The following is a 15,060-nucleotide window of genomic DNA, read 5'->3' as shown; positions in this document are numbered from 1 at the left end:
TTAATTAGAGCAATGTGTTGGTGCTGACCAAGTTAACCAATCTCGATTGGGTTGGCTTTGTAGAAATTGACGTCAAATAGAAGTAGCCGTTTTTATTGATGAATAAAAAGTAAAAGGTTATATGAAATAAAAAGTACAAAGTCTTATATAGTTATTGATCCGGATATGAATGGGGCATAAGAGGAATTAAAGTGAGGTCAGAGGACATTTTGGTCATTTGGGAGGGTAAAGCTTTAGTGCTTTTGAGTGCTTTTAAGCGCAGGAGCACAGGAGGTTAGGGAGGGGGCGTCGCCAGGGGAGGAAAGAAGAAGGGGTTCGCTGGGTTTGCTGTGTTCGCGGGGTTCGCCACCGCCTCACCTCTTCTTCCTCCCTCCTCGCCGGCGACGGCGCCGGCCGTCAGCTGCCGACCTTTCTCCCCTCCTCATGACTCCGCTGCCAGACTTTTTCCTTCTCCTCACTCGAGTGCCATGGATTCTTCATGCTATCGCAGCCGCTGCCGGAAGCATATCGTCACCGTCGCCGTAGCCTCCAGTGGTCACCGCCGGCGACTCCTGCGGCTACCGCCTCCGGGCAACTGCCATAGCCGTCTCCACGCTTTGCCTCCACCCCCATGCGCTGCGGCCAGCGGGCTTCACCACCAGCGCCGCTGCCTTTGTCCTCTTCTCTTCACACATATCGCCACTCCGTCCAGCGGCTCTCGCAGCCTCGCCGTCGCGTCCAGTGGCTACTGCCACCCTCGGACGCCGCCCTCACCGTTGGCCAACTTATGGCTTTCATGATTCGTGTTGTGCTTTGCGTGTTGTGTGCCGGCCATCGCGCCGTTGAGTTATTGATATTGTTCGGGCTGTGGGCCGTTGCAGTGTTCTGACCTACAGGCCATGTCTGGGATCCACACCACACTACATTTGGAGTCATCGCCCGCATATCCGGCTCCCCGACTGACCCGCATTCATCTGCCTTCTCGGGACGCGACAGCTCTACTAGCACCGCAGCCAGCTCATCCATCCATCCGAGGGCGCCCCCCTGGGCCAGGGTACGTTCTCGTACCTTTTCTGCATTTAGTTAACTATTTTGTCATTAGTATTCGATTGCTCATATATCTGTGGGATTCGCCTCGAGCACCGAGGTACCAGAGGCCGGGGCGACCCGGTCGCTGGATACAGGTACAGTTGACCGGAGGAGGACTTCTGACGATCTGGTCAACGCAGCGGACAGATCACCACCGGGTCAAGAGGATGCGGTCAACCCTCCAGACACGTCATACCGGCAGGTTCGTCTTCTCAGCTTCCAGACAGGATCAGTTATTTATCAGAAAACCTAAACCCTAAATTGAAAAGGTAAAAAACTAAATTGTCCTAAAGATTATAAACAAATAATTCTAATTATATAAGCTAACATCCCCCTCAAACTCACGATGCTACAGCCAAAAGCATTGAGAGTTTGTCAGATAAAAATTGAAAGCGCGAAGCGGAATGAGCCTTGGTAAACATATCAACTATCTGCAGTGAGGAAGAAACAAAACGTAATGTGATAGTGCCAAGCTGTAGATGATAGCGAGTGAAACGATAATCTATCTCAATATGCTTCGTTCTCTCATGAAAAACTGTATTGCGCGCAATATGAATAGTACTCTGATTATCACAATGAAGAGTAGAAGGTTTCTGAAGAAAAATTCTCATATCTGCAAGCAATCAACGTTGTCAAACAATCTCGCAAGTAGTGATTGTCATGACACGATACTCAGCTTCTGTGGAGGATATCAAAATAACATCTTACTTCTTACTTTTCCAAAAGAAAAGAGAATCTTCAAGAAAAATACAGAAGTCAGTGGTCGACTTACGATCCGTAAGATCATGCACCCAATCAGCATCAGAATATGCACAGAGCTCTAACGAGAAAGTAGAAGGGAACAAGAGACTCTGAAACTGAGTTCCTCGAAGATACTGAAGAATAGCAGCCCAATGAATTGTGGTCGGTGCAGTGACAAACTGACTAACCACATGTACAGCATATGCAATATCAGAACGAGTCACGGTGAGATAAACCAAGCTTCCCACAACAGTACGGTAGAGGTTAAGATCTGACAAAGGAGAACCATTTGATAAAGAGTACCTAGCATTAGTATCAAGGGGAGTATCAACTACCCTGTTGTCAGTGAGACGTGCACGCTTAAATAGATCAGCTATGTACTTTGATTGAGACAAGAGATAACCTTTAGCTGAAAAGGCGATCTCAATCCCCAAAAAATAGCGCAGTAAACCCAAGTCCTTCATAGTGAAATAACAAGCTAATTCAAATTTTAAAGACTCACTTTCTATAATATATCTTCCTTGGTTATAGTAATTTACATCATGGGTACCGTTGCCTCAATATTTCGACCGAGCGGATATATATTTCTCGACATGTTACTTTTGATTAATCTCTTTTTTCATTTATAGTTATTATCTCAGATCTTCCTTTAGATGATCAAGGAAGCTATCTAATATCACCGAGTAATATACTAGAATCTCCGCATATTGATTCATCAGGACATATTGAAAGTACAAGGGGGGATGATATCTTGGATCCTGCTCCATCTCCACATGTTCCTGTAGACTCAACGGCTAGTGGTGATCCACTCTCTAGTTTTGATTTTCATCTATCTGACCACTCATCTTCGAGTAGCTCTGATGATGATACTCCTCGTTGAATGCTTCCTCTAAGTGATATTTATGCATGATGTCAACCAATTTCCACTTGTTATCCTCTTCCACGTGCTTTTATTACTTCTTCAAATTTTGTTAAACCTTCTACCTTTAAACAGGCGGTCAAAGATCCAAAATGACGTGCCACCATGATTACATAATTTGATGCTCTTCTTCGCAATGCAACCTGGTGTTGGGGTTGCAAGGTTGTAACATAGTCCCATATTGAAAACACATGGAAAAGATCATGGGTTTATAAGAGAAAAGATATCTCCATTGGCATGAGGCCTTTTGGGTAGAACCCAAGAGCAAAACCATGAGGGCTTAGGCCCAAAGTGGATAATATCATGCGAGTACAATATTGACTTCAAATAAAGAAAGTGGGGGCTCCTATGTTCGAATCAAGAGGACCAGATACCTGGCAGGAAGTCCAAGTTGCGACTAGGCAAGGAAGTCCTAGTAGGTCGGGTGGACCGAGGGACAGGAAGACCTGGTGGGTCGAGGATCGGACGTGGGAAGCCTATGGTCTTTTGTTTGAGGGGGGATTGTTGGGGTTGCAAGGTTGTAAACATAGTCCCATATTGAAAACACATGGAAAACATCATGGGTTTATAAGAGAAAAGATACCTCCATTAGCATGAGCTCTTTTGGGTATAACCCAAGAGCAAAACCATAAGGGCTTAGGCCCAAAATTGACAATATCATGTAATTGTGGAGATATCTAAATTATTTTCGATCCTACACCTGGAGCTTAGTTCCTCGTACTCCATCTATGAATATTGTGGACTCTAAATGAGTTTACCGAATTAAGTATCATGCAAATGAATCTATTGAAGTTTACAAAACTCGCCTTATTGCTAAAGGGTTTAATCAACACTCAGGTATTAATTTCAATGATACTTTTAATTTAGTCGTCAAAATTACAACTATCGGATTGCTAATATTTATATCTATTAGCTCTAATTGACCGATACGACAATTAGATGTTTGTAATGCTTTCCTTCATGGACACTTTGAAGAAACTATTTATATGGAGCAACCACTTGGATTCATCCACCCGTAACTTCCAACACATGTGTGTCAACTTCAGAATCTATATATAGTCTTTAGCAAACATCTCATGTATGGTTTCATCGTCTATCTACCTGGTTTCATGCTCAGGGATTTTTTTGCTCAAAAACTAGCCCTTCCCTATTCTATAAATGTAATGAGAAATTTTTAATATTTGTTCTGATTTATGTGGATGATATATTAATAATTGGTAGTGATCAAAATAACATTCCTACTTTACTCAATCTTCTTCGTCAGGAGTTTCCTATTCGAGATCTTGACAATGCTAATTTTTTTTCTTGACATAAAGTTTCTCTCACATTCTGAAGGTTGTCTTCTCTCTCAGAACAAATATATTACTGGACTTCTACAACGAGCTAAAATGGATGATGCATGTCCTATTTCTACACCAATCATTGAAGGTAGTTTCACTGCACCTTCATCCTCCTCTTCAATGTCTGACCCCCCAGATTTACTGAAGCATTGTTGGTTCTCTATAATATGTCACCATTACATGACCCGATATTATTTTCGTTGTGAATCGTGTCTGCCAATTTATGCATGCTCCTACTGAACACTATTGGGAAGGTGTTAAGAGATTTCTTCGATATTTCAAATGTACTATTCTACATAGTCTTCTTTTATATCGTCAGTCCTCACAAGAGTTGATTACCTACAGTGATGCAGATTGGGCTAGATCTCCCGAAGATAGACGTTCTACTAGTGGATATGTTATATTTCTTAGGCGAAATCTTGTTTCTTAACATTCAAAGAAGCAACCTACAGTCTCTCACTCAAGTACTGAAGCTGAATATAAAGCTATAGCTAATGTGACGTCAGAGATTATTTGGCTACAATCTCTTCTTTCGGAACTACATTATTCCCCAATTGCTACGCCTAAAATCTGGTGTGATAATATTAGAGCAACTTAACTTACAGTAAATCCTGTTGTTCATGCTTGTACCAAGCATATAGAAATTGATTTTTATTTTGTTCTTGAGCATGTGACAACTCAATAACTTTCAGTTTCTTACATCTCTACTGAAAAATAAATTATTAATATATTTATCAAACCATTATTCAGACAACGTTTTACCAAGTTAGCACTCAAACTCAACGTTCAGGCACTCCCATTGAGTTTGTCGAAGAGTAATGACAATAATAGAAAATAATCTCAAATTAATTTCAATTAATTGAGATTTATTATATTGGGCATCACAATCAAGATCAACATGAATCAAAAAGCAAAATAATACTTCCAAATTTATTATATTTATTACTTTGCTTATAAATTGTATGTTATATTTAATCTTTCCATTATTATTTGGACAACTTGTATAAATAAGCCTATTGACTTTAGTAAATGCAGATCAAAGAATTATTCTCTATTATATTTTTTTTCTTCATCTATTAGTTTCCACACTGACCACTAGAAGCACGATCACACGATCTCGAGTCCTCAATGTGATTCTACTCTCAACTTTCAATGGTCGGCTTGTCGCCTTCAACCTCCTTCCACTCGTTGATATTTGCAGCGGCGACATTGAAGGCTTAAAGCAGGGGTATCTTCTTCCACTTGTTGATGTTTGCAGCAACGACGTTGAAGGGAGAAGGCTCAAAGCAGGGCTAGGGTTTGTAAAGATTAGGGTTATTATATTATACACTTATAGTCTTATACAGTTAGTAAAAGGTAAAAATAGTAATGAATAGATAATGACTGAACCCTTTAACCCATTAACCCAATAACCGATTAGAATATAACCCATTGATCATTACTAAGTTATCTATAGAAAATAAATATATAATAATTAAATAAAAGCTTGCGAGTAGCTTGCAAACACTCGAACAAATTATTGTGGATTCGAATTCGGCTCATAAACATTATCGAACATGCTCGAGTTTGGCTCGAGCTCGATAATTTCGAATGCGGATCAAATATTATTTTAACCGGCTAGAAAAATTCGTGAGCCGACTCGATTCGTTTGCACCCCTAGTTGAACTAATAGAGTCTAGCGAGAAGGACCTACAAAGTATTGGTGCTAATGATTCAGATTCTTAAATCTCACTAGTTATATTTTATAAATTATTAATGTTAAGGTAAATTTTTATTTAGATCTAAATCTTACTAGTTATATCATATAAGTCATTATTGTTCTGATTTGATTATTATTATGAATACGTATGTATTATAATGTAATTATGTAGATATAGACATATAAGATTTGGTAGTTGTACTTCGGGGGCATATTGTGTTGCGGATTGTTGGGGGTTAGTAAGTATTGGTGTTATTAGTAATTTTTATTGTATTTATCTTTTCTGTAACATATTTTTAATATTTATATTATTTTGATGCAGTTTTACCCCAGATGGTCATCGAGTAGCAATTTTTAATAAATATCGGATAAGAATATTTTTTAAATGTAAATAGAAAGAAATGACTGTTAGGGTTGCACATGCATCTTAGCTTAGTACAGAGGGAGGTAAGAGGTAGACTCTATCCACCGACCAGATAATTGAGATTTATTATGATATGGTCAATGGAAAAAAAAAAGATCTCCACCTTCTACGATCTTTGGTTCCAGGTGAGGGTCGTATATGATCGAGTGATGACTCCTAGGGCAAGGGGTTGTCCTAGCAGATCATCTACCGGATCTGGATCATTTACTAGAGTAGTACCTTAGAGCAAGAAAACCAAGATTTGAAAAATCGACTCTTGACATTGGAGAGAGATTTTCGAGAGGAGTGGCAATCCTGAATTCATCTTGAGGAAATTGGATGGGAAATATGGAAATTCATGGCTCGAATGAGTCAAATGCCGGATAATTTTGACTCTTTGAAGACTTAGGACCCTTAGGACAATACTAATCAGCAGCTGACTCATAGGTGTATTGACCTTTTAGTTTTACTTTTTTTGTGTGTGTTTTATTACTTATTAAACATGCAAAATAAATTTAATAATTTTCATATTAGATGCATCGTCTCTAATTGTATTATATCTTTTCAAGAATATGATAGATATATTCTATATATCACCATTAACAAATATTTAAATTAGTATTAAGGTGTGTAAAATAATTTTATATCCAACATGTTCATATTATTAAATTCAATATGTTAATCATAATTCTAATGATATATCACTACTTTGTTATTTGTTTATTATACTTTATGCAAGATTGAATACTACTAGTTAATTTTGAAATAGATTGTCTTTGTTAGGAGGTATTATATTTCATATTATTAGATTTAGATATATTATACTTTATTTGAGATGTCTGAGTATTTATTTTTATTTTGTTATTAGATTAATTTGATACTTGTTTAGATTTGATGTGATACTTTCCGTTTTTGTGAATGTATAGTTTTTTTGAATTTGATCATTGTGAATGTATCATTTTGTTGAATTTTAAATGTGTTGTGTTTGTGAATGTCAACCTTTATTTGAGATATGTTCTATTATTTGTGAATATATAATATGTGTTTGTGAATGTGTTATGTTAGTTTGTGAGAATATGTAATGTGTAATTTGAATGTGTTTGAAATCATCGTATGTGATGATGTTTTTATATATATAAGTGAAAATAGGTACTTGCTACTAGAATTATTTGAAAATTATGTCGCTAATTAGATACGATATTTTTTTTATTTTATCTTTAAGTTTAAATATGGAATTTAAAAAGTTTTGATAATTAACTATGGATATTTAATATTCCGTCTCTAATTAACGATGAACTTTATTATTCCATTGCTAGATTTATATATGAAAATTAAAAATATTATGATAATTAACGACAGGTATTTAAGTATCATTTCTAATTAGCGATGATATTCAATTATTCTATCTTTAATTAGTGATGATATTTTATTATCCCGTAGCTAAGTTTGACAAGATTATGACAACACCATTAACAAATTTAGGGATAGAATTAAATATTTCGTCGTTACTCTAGACGAAATTTAATATTTACCTCTACCATTAGAGACGACATTAATAAACTTCAATCACTAAATGTAGAATATTGTATTGTTAGTTACTATTTAATTATATTGTTAAATTTAAAAACGAATATTACATTTTATTTTTAGTAGTGATAGAATATTTAATTACGTCGTAAATGAAGTCAACGATTAATTTTACGATGACCATTATAAATAGTCACTAAGGGGTGTTTGGTTTAGGGAAATAAGAGTGGGGAATGAGAATAGTAATCATTGATTCCCATTGTTGATGTTTGGATTATAGGAATGAGAATATAAAAAAGAGAATGAATCCTTATAATTGGGTAATGACTCATTCCCATGTCTCCCCCCTTCAATGAGTCATTACCCTATTTTCAACAATCAAAATATTTCCTTATTCCCAAAATACCCTTGACAAAAAATTAAAATTTTCCCCTTTAATATCAAATATCAAACTATATTTATTTAATTTTTCTTTCATATCACTTTCTCTCTTCTTGTTCTCTCTCATCATATTTTCTCTTTCCTCATTTTATCACTCACTTTCTCTCTCTTTAATCTCTCTCATCACACTTTCCTTACTCTTTTTTCCCATTATACTTTCTCTCTCATCACACTTTCTCTCTCCTTAATTTCTTCCATCACACTCTCTTCCCTCTTTTTTCTCATCACACGTTCTCTCTCATCATACTTTCTCTCTCTTCTCAATCTCTCACATCGCACTCTTTTTTCTTTCTTATCACACTTTCTCTCTCTTCAATCTCTCTCATCACATTCTCTCCCTTTTTTTCTTAACACACTTTCTCTCTCTTCATGCTTTCTCTCTCCTCAATATGTCCGATCACATTTGATTTCCTATTTTTTTTTCTTATCACACTTTCTCTATCATCATATTTTCTTTCTCCTCAATCTCTACCATCACACATTCTCTTCTCATTTTTTTTTCTCATTACATTTTCTTTCTCTTCATCCTCCGTCATCATATTTTCTCACTCATCATATTTTCTCTCTCATCTTCTATTATCACGCTCTCTCTCATCTACTATCTTTTCTCATTTTCTCTCGTCACACTTTCTCTCTCTTCATTCTTTCCCATCACACTTTCTCTCTCATCATATTTTTCTCTCACATTCAACTTTCTCTCATATCTAATTTTTTTATTTTATTTTCCTTTAAGGGTAAAAAAGGAAATTTTGATTGATTCCGATAGAAAATATTCAACTAACCAAACATTGCTTTTAAAAGTAATATTCATGCTCATACCCATTCTCATTCCATAATACTATGATTCCTATTCTGATTCCTAGGAAAAAACTAAACGCCCCTAAGCGATCGTTATATTCAACACTAATCCATTAGTGATGGATAATTCGGTCGCAAAAGATTTTTTTTTATATGTATCGTGTAGCATATACTAACAGGACGCAGTCATCTCCATAATATCCTCCTTTTCATAGGGCTCGCCGTGATTATCTCTCCCGATTTGAGTTGGTGTATTCTAGTGTTCAATTGTATTTAGATAATTTTAAACATATGATTCAATATCTTTTCTCCCTTTTAACGCTTTGCTAGTTCAACCACATCGGCTCTGTTGCTGACGTCGAAGGTTCAACCTTTTCCTTGTTAACGATCTGTGCTTCCACAATTGCCGCTTCTCTATCCGAGCATTCTGTCCGTCGTCAGCATATCGGATCATAAACTAAATAGGGAATAGCAATAAATCGTAATCAAATAATTCAGAATAATAATTAAAAGTATTATTGCCATTTTCGCTCGTAGAATATTTGCGGAAAAAAATCACATCGTGCTCAACAAGCAACTGATTTGCAGATAAGAACAAAATAAATGCAGTTTCTTTTCTATGAATCGAGAAGGTGGAGAAAATATTGAAGAAAAGTTAGACCTTCTAATCGTAATTTTGCTGTTAACTTAGCCACTAAGCTTAGCCATAATTTTACAGCCGCCTAATTAATTTGGTTTAGATAAGTGAATAAAATGAAGGGTGAAAGGACATTTTAAAAAATCAATATATAATTTAATAATTTTAAAAATAGAATAAGTTGTCTCTCAATCTAAAAATAAATTACATTAATATTTTTTTCATATTAAAAATAATTTCAAGACTTATTAATAATTTTAATTTAATCTTCTCTCCCCTCCTCCTCCTCTTTCTCCAATTTTACTATATATATTAATTCATCTATTTTGATTATTTTGAATATTGGTACAAAATAAATGATATTAATATTGAATAATGTTATTTAATTATTTAACAATAAATATTTATTAATTTATGCGTATTCATATATTATATTATACAGTAATACACGTGAACTTACTAGTAATTAGAAAACTTTAATTGCACTTGTAATTAGGTTGTTTAGTATAATATATGATAATTTAATTGAAAGAAGCTTAATTCTGCCACTAAAAGCTTGGCCTTACATTAATTAGGTGATAGTTGGTAGGAAAAAATTGTAAGTGTTGACTTACTTAATCAAAGTCTTTAACGTGTAGACTTGTCTAAAGCCGTGTTGACTAATTCTCGACCTTTTCCCTTCCCTTTCCCTTTTCCCTTTCCTTTCCCTCTTCCCTCCCCTTTCCTCTCCCTCCCTATATATAGGGACCCTTACTTCCATCCTCCATCATCATCGCCTTCCAAATCCTCCATGGCTTCTACCTCCCATCTCCTACTCATTGCCTTCCTTCTTTCGGCTCTCGTTGCCTTCTCCAACGCCGGCAACATCGCCGTCTACTGGGGCCAGAATGGCAACGAGGGCAGCTTGGCCGACACATGCAACACCGGTCTCTACTCCTACGTCATGATCTCCTTCCTGACCACCTTCGGCAACGGCCAAACCCCCGTCCTCAACCTCGCCGGCCACTGCGAGCCTCTTTCCGGCACCTGCACCGGTCTCAGCGACGACATCCGCCAGTGCCAGTCCCAAGGCATTAGGGTGCTCCTGTCGATCGGCGGAGCCACCGGAAGCTACTCGCTCTCCTCCTCCGACGACGCGTCGAGCGTGGCGACGTACCTGTGGAACACCTACCTCGGCGGGTCTTCGGGCTCGCGGCCGCTGGGCGACGCGGCGCTCGACGGCATCGACTTCGACATCGAGCAAGGCGCGTCGGACCACTACGGGGAGCTGGCGCAGTCGCTCATCAACCTGGCGGGGGGCACCAAAGTTTACCTGTCGGCGGCGCCGCAGTGCCCGTTCCCGGACCAGCATCTTGGGCCGGCGCTGCAGGCCGTGACGTTCGACTACGTGTGGGTGCAATTCTACAACAACCCGAGCTGCGACTACAGCTCGGGGGTCAGCGGCGTCTCCGGAGCGTGGAACACCTGGACCTCCAGCTTTCAGTCGTCGACTATCTTCCTGGGGGTGCCGGCGTCGACGGATGCCGCAGGGAGCGGGTACATCCCTCCGGGCGACCTCACGTCGCAGGTGCTGCCGGCGATCAATCAGGCGTCGAACTACGGCGGCATCATGGTGTGGAGTAGGTTCTACGACGTTAACAGTGGATTCAGCGCCGCCGTCAGGAACAGCGTCTGATCAAATCGATAAAGAAAATTAAACTTGAGAATAAAAAATAAATAAATAAATAAAGTGTGTGACTCCTATTGAAATATTTTAAAATATTTTCCAAAATAAAGGGAATTTGATCGAAGAGTACTCCAGATACATTCCAAAATTGTAGTCCAGATATATTTAAAAAAGTATTTTAAAATATTTTCCTTTTGAATGTTAAATAAAAAAATTACAACATTTTCTCTAAAAATAATTTGTATTGATTATATCTTTTAAACTAATAAATTTTGTGTGAGAATTAATGCCAAATTTGAATTTATTTTGTATTTGATTAAAATTTCATGAAGTCAAATTTGAGGCCGTGTATTTGGCTTTGGTGATGGAAGGAAGGAGAATGGGCTATAGTCAAAATCCAAATATTATATATCCAGCTTAATCTATATCATTATAGGCATCTAATTTTTTTAATTAAATTTAATTTTTAAAAGCGATTAATTTTAAAGATAATCAATTTGATCCCATGCAAAATTTTCATCTACCATCATCAAAGTGCTCATTATTGTTATTAGTTTTGTCATCTTCCTTAATGAAAATGTTATACGCCCTAACTTAAATTTAAATCTTGAATACTTGATTAATTAATGCGCCAACTGCCAGGGGCACTATAGGCATGTAACTTGCACTTTGATTGATAGTATAAAAAGAATATACGAATCTTTTCTAATGCTTTTCGATGGTGCATACATAAACTAAAAGTCATAGTTTACGGTGTGTGTGTTTTGATCGATAAAAATTCATTCGATGGGTGCAATCGTCTACGAATTAAGGTTGTCCAAATTTGAATTTTGATTTTTGATAATATCTGAGAAGAAAATTAAGTAGGTGAAGAGATAAACCAGATAATTGAATAGAAAAATCCTAACTAAAGGTTAAGTAACAAAAAATTCTTATTGGAGGTTAGACAAAATAATAGAAGTCCTAACGATGCTAGGGAGTAAAAGACCTAGTCGAGAACTATCTATTCTTAATGAGGCTAGGTAAGAAAAAGTCAAAGTGGGTCACGGAAGACTAGACACATGACATGAGGCCGTAAGTTCAAGTGGGTCATAGAGGACTGGGCACTTGACATGAGATAAAAAGTCCAAGTGTGTCAAAAGTTAATTGTACGCTTAGTAAAGAAGTCATAACATGTCAAGGTTAAATTATCGTAGAGGTCGGGGGTCAAATATTGGCGAGGGATTTCATCACCCTTTGCTAGACTTCCACCCTTACACTTACCAGTTTGGATTCCTGTATTTATTTCTCTCCATATCATAGCGTCGGCTCATAGGGGCCGTTGATGTAGTAGTTCCGCATAGTAGGTCAAAGTTGTCTGAATGGTAGGTAATGGAAAATCTTAACAGGTCACGGATAACTGGATGTTGACCAATGGGAATCTTGGTAGGTTGAAGTCAACCGGAAACCAGGCAAGACTTGATTTCAGCCTCGGAAATGCTGAAATTAGGATTAGTAACGATCTCGAGTCCTCAATGCAATTCTACTCTAAGCTTTTAATGGTTGGCTTGTCGCCTTCAACCTCCTTCCGCTCATTGATATTTGCAGCGGCGCCGTTGAAGACTCAAAGTAGGGCTATCTCCTTCCACTTGTTGATGTTTGCAGCAGCGACGTTGAAGGGCGAAGGCTCAAAGCAGGGCTAGGGTTTGTAAACATTAGGGCTATTAGATTATACACCTATAGTCTTATACGGTTAGTAAAAGGTGAAAATAGTAATGAATGGGTAATGACTGAACCCTTTAACCCAATAACCGATTAGAATATAACCCATTGATCATTACTAAGTTATCTATAAAAAATAAATATATAATAAATAAATAAAAGCTCGCGAGTAGCTTGCAAACACTCGAACAAATTATTATGGATTAGAATTCGGCTCATAAACATTATCAAGCATGCTCGAGTTTAGCTCGAACTCGATAATTTCGAATGCGGATCAAATATTATTCGAAGATGCTAGAAAAATTTGTGAGCCGGCTTAATTCGTTTGCACCCCTAGTTGAACTAATAGAGTCCAACAAGAAGGGCCTACAAAGTATTGGTGCTAATGATCGATTCTTAAATCTCACTAGTTATACATTATAAATTATTAATGTTAAGATAAATTTTTATTTAGATCTAAATCTTACTAGTTCTATCATATAAGTCATTATTATTCTGATTTGATCATTATTATGAGCTTGTGTGTGTTATAATGTAATTATATAGATATAGACATATAAGAATTGGTAGTTGTACTTCGAGGGCATATTGTGTTGTGGATTATTAGGGGTTGATAAGTATTGATGTTATTAATAATTTTTATTATATTTATTTTTTCTATAATATATTTTTAATATTTATATTATTTTAATATAGTTTTACCCCATATGATCATCGGGTAGCAATTTTTAATAAATATTTGGTAAGAATATTTTTGAAATATGTATGGACTGCAAATTTTGAAATGTACCTGGAGTCTTCAAATTCTCTTTGTTTTAGAAATTATTTTAAAATATTTCAATAGGAGTCACACACTTTTTTTACTTATTTTTTTATTCTGAAGTTTAATTTTCTTTATCGAATTGATCAGACGCTGTTCCTGACGGCGACGCTGTATCCACTGATACGGTCGAAGTACCTATTCCACAGCATGATGCCGCCGTAGTTGGACGCCTGCTTGATCGCCGGCAGCACCTGAGACGTGAGGTCGTCCGGAGGGATGTACCCGCTCCCGGCATCATCCTTCGCCGCAGATGCCGGCACCCCCAGGAACACCTCCGACGACTGCAAACTGGATGTCCACATTTTCCACGCTCCGGCGACGCCGCTGACCATCGAGCTGTAGTCGCAGTCCCGGTTGTTGTAAAATTGCACCCACACGTAGTCGAACGTCACGGCCTGCAGCGCCGGCCCCAGATGCTGGTCCAGGAACGGGCACTGCGGCGCCGCCGACAGGTACACTTTGGTGCCCGCCTGGTTGCCCAGGTCGACGAGCGACTGCGCTAGCTCCCCGTAGTGGTCCGGCGAGCCATGCTCGATGTCAAAGTCGATGCCGTCGAGCGCCGCGTCGCCCAGCGGCCGGGAGCTCGACGACCCGCCGAGGTAGTTGTCCCACAGGTATCTCGCCACGCTCGTCGCGTCGTCGTTGGAGGAGAGCGAGTAGTTTCCGATGTCTCCGCCGAGCGACAGCAGCACCTTGATGCCTTGGGACTGGCACTGACGGATGTGGGCGGTGAGATCGGTGCAGGTGCCGGAAGGAGGGTCACAGTGGCCGGCGAGGTTGAGGACGGGTGTTTGGTCGTTGCCGAAGGTGGTCAGGAAGGAGATCATGACGTAGGAGTAGAGACCGGTGTTGCATGTGTCGGCCAAGCTGCCCTCGTTGCCATTCTGGCCCCAGTAGACGGCGATGTTGCCGGCGTTGGAGAAGGCGGCGAGAGCAGGAAGAAGGAAGACGATGAGTAGGAGATGAGAGGGAGAAGCCATGGAGGATTTGGATGGTGATGATGATGAAGGATCAATGGGAGCAAGGGTCTCTCTATATATAGAGAGGGAGAGGGAGAGGGAGAGGGAGAGGGAAGGAAAGGAGAGAGCGTGTTAGTCAACCGAGTAGTAAACACGAATTTAGACGGCGATGATGATATAGGATGGGAGTAAGGGTCCCCTATACACAGGGAGGGAGGAGGGAAAGGAAATGTGTCGGTCTACCGATAGTAAACACATAATTTTTTTTTTCTCTTAATATTTGTGTTTTCGATTTTATTCTAGCAACTAGTAAAAATTCATCTTACGATTAATCAATA

General features: G+C 38.4%; 3 protein-coding genes across 3 annotated transcripts; 1 reads left to right on the top strand and 2 right to left on the bottom strand.

Moving 5' to 3' along the window:
• Positions 1-1,638: 1,638 nt before the first annotated feature.
• LOC122004719 (uncharacterized mitochondrial protein AtMg00810-like) lies at positions 1,639-2,273 on the bottom strand. The gene is made up of 2 exons (XM_042559561.1): positions 1,777-2,273; positions 1,639-1,681 (listed from the first exon to the last, which is right to left on the bottom strand). Exons 1-2 carry the CDS (start codon positions 2,271-2,273, stop codon positions 1,639-1,641), a joined length of 540 nt encoding a protein of 179 aa, XP_042415495.1.
• Positions 2,274-10,326: 8,053 nt separating this feature from the next.
• Positions 10,327-11,349, top strand: LOC122007096 (acidic endochitinase-like). The gene has a single exon (XM_042562867.1). It carries the CDS (start codon positions 10,364-10,366, stop codon positions 11,246-11,248), a length of 885 nt encoding a protein of 294 aa, XP_042418801.1. The 5' UTR covers positions 10,327-10,363; the 3' UTR covers positions 11,249-11,349.
• A 2,497-nt stretch (positions 11,350-13,846) lies between these two features.
• On the bottom strand, positions 13,847-14,743 carry LOC122004312 (acidic endochitinase-like). The gene has a single exon (XM_042559220.1). The coding sequence runs from the start codon at positions 14,741-14,743 to the stop codon at positions 13,847-13,849; it is 897 nt and encodes a 298-aa protein (XP_042415154.1).
• Between the last annotated feature and the right edge of the window lie 317 nt (positions 14,744-15,060).

This window comes from Zingiber officinale, chromosome 7B, assembly GCF_018446385.1.
Source record: "Zingiber officinale cultivar Zhangliang chromosome 7B, Zo_v1.1, whole genome shotgun sequence".
Taxonomy (NCBI): domain Eukaryota; kingdom Viridiplantae; phylum Streptophyta; class Magnoliopsida; order Zingiberales; family Zingiberaceae; genus Zingiber; species Zingiber officinale.
This window is presented reverse-complemented; position numbering and strand designations above follow the sequence as displayed.

Bases quoted from the DNA above. Each gene is read 5' to 3' on its own strand.
- LOC122004719 (XM_042559561.1), bottom strand. From the start codon at position 2,273: ATGAAGGACTTGGGTTTACTGCGCTATTTTTTGGGGATTGAGATCGCC. The intron at 1,682-1,776 runs GTAAGATGTTAT...GATTGCTTGCAG, and splicing joins TTCTTTTGGAAAAGTAAGAA to ATATGAGAATTTTTCTTCAG.
- LOC122007096 (XM_042562867.1), top strand. From the start codon at position 10,364: ATGGCTTCTACCTCCCATCTCCTACTCATTGCCTTCCTTCTTTCGGCT.
- LOC122004312 (XM_042559220.1), bottom strand. From the start codon at position 14,743: ATGGCTTCTCCCTCTCATCTCCTACTCATCGTCTTCCTTCTTCCTGCT.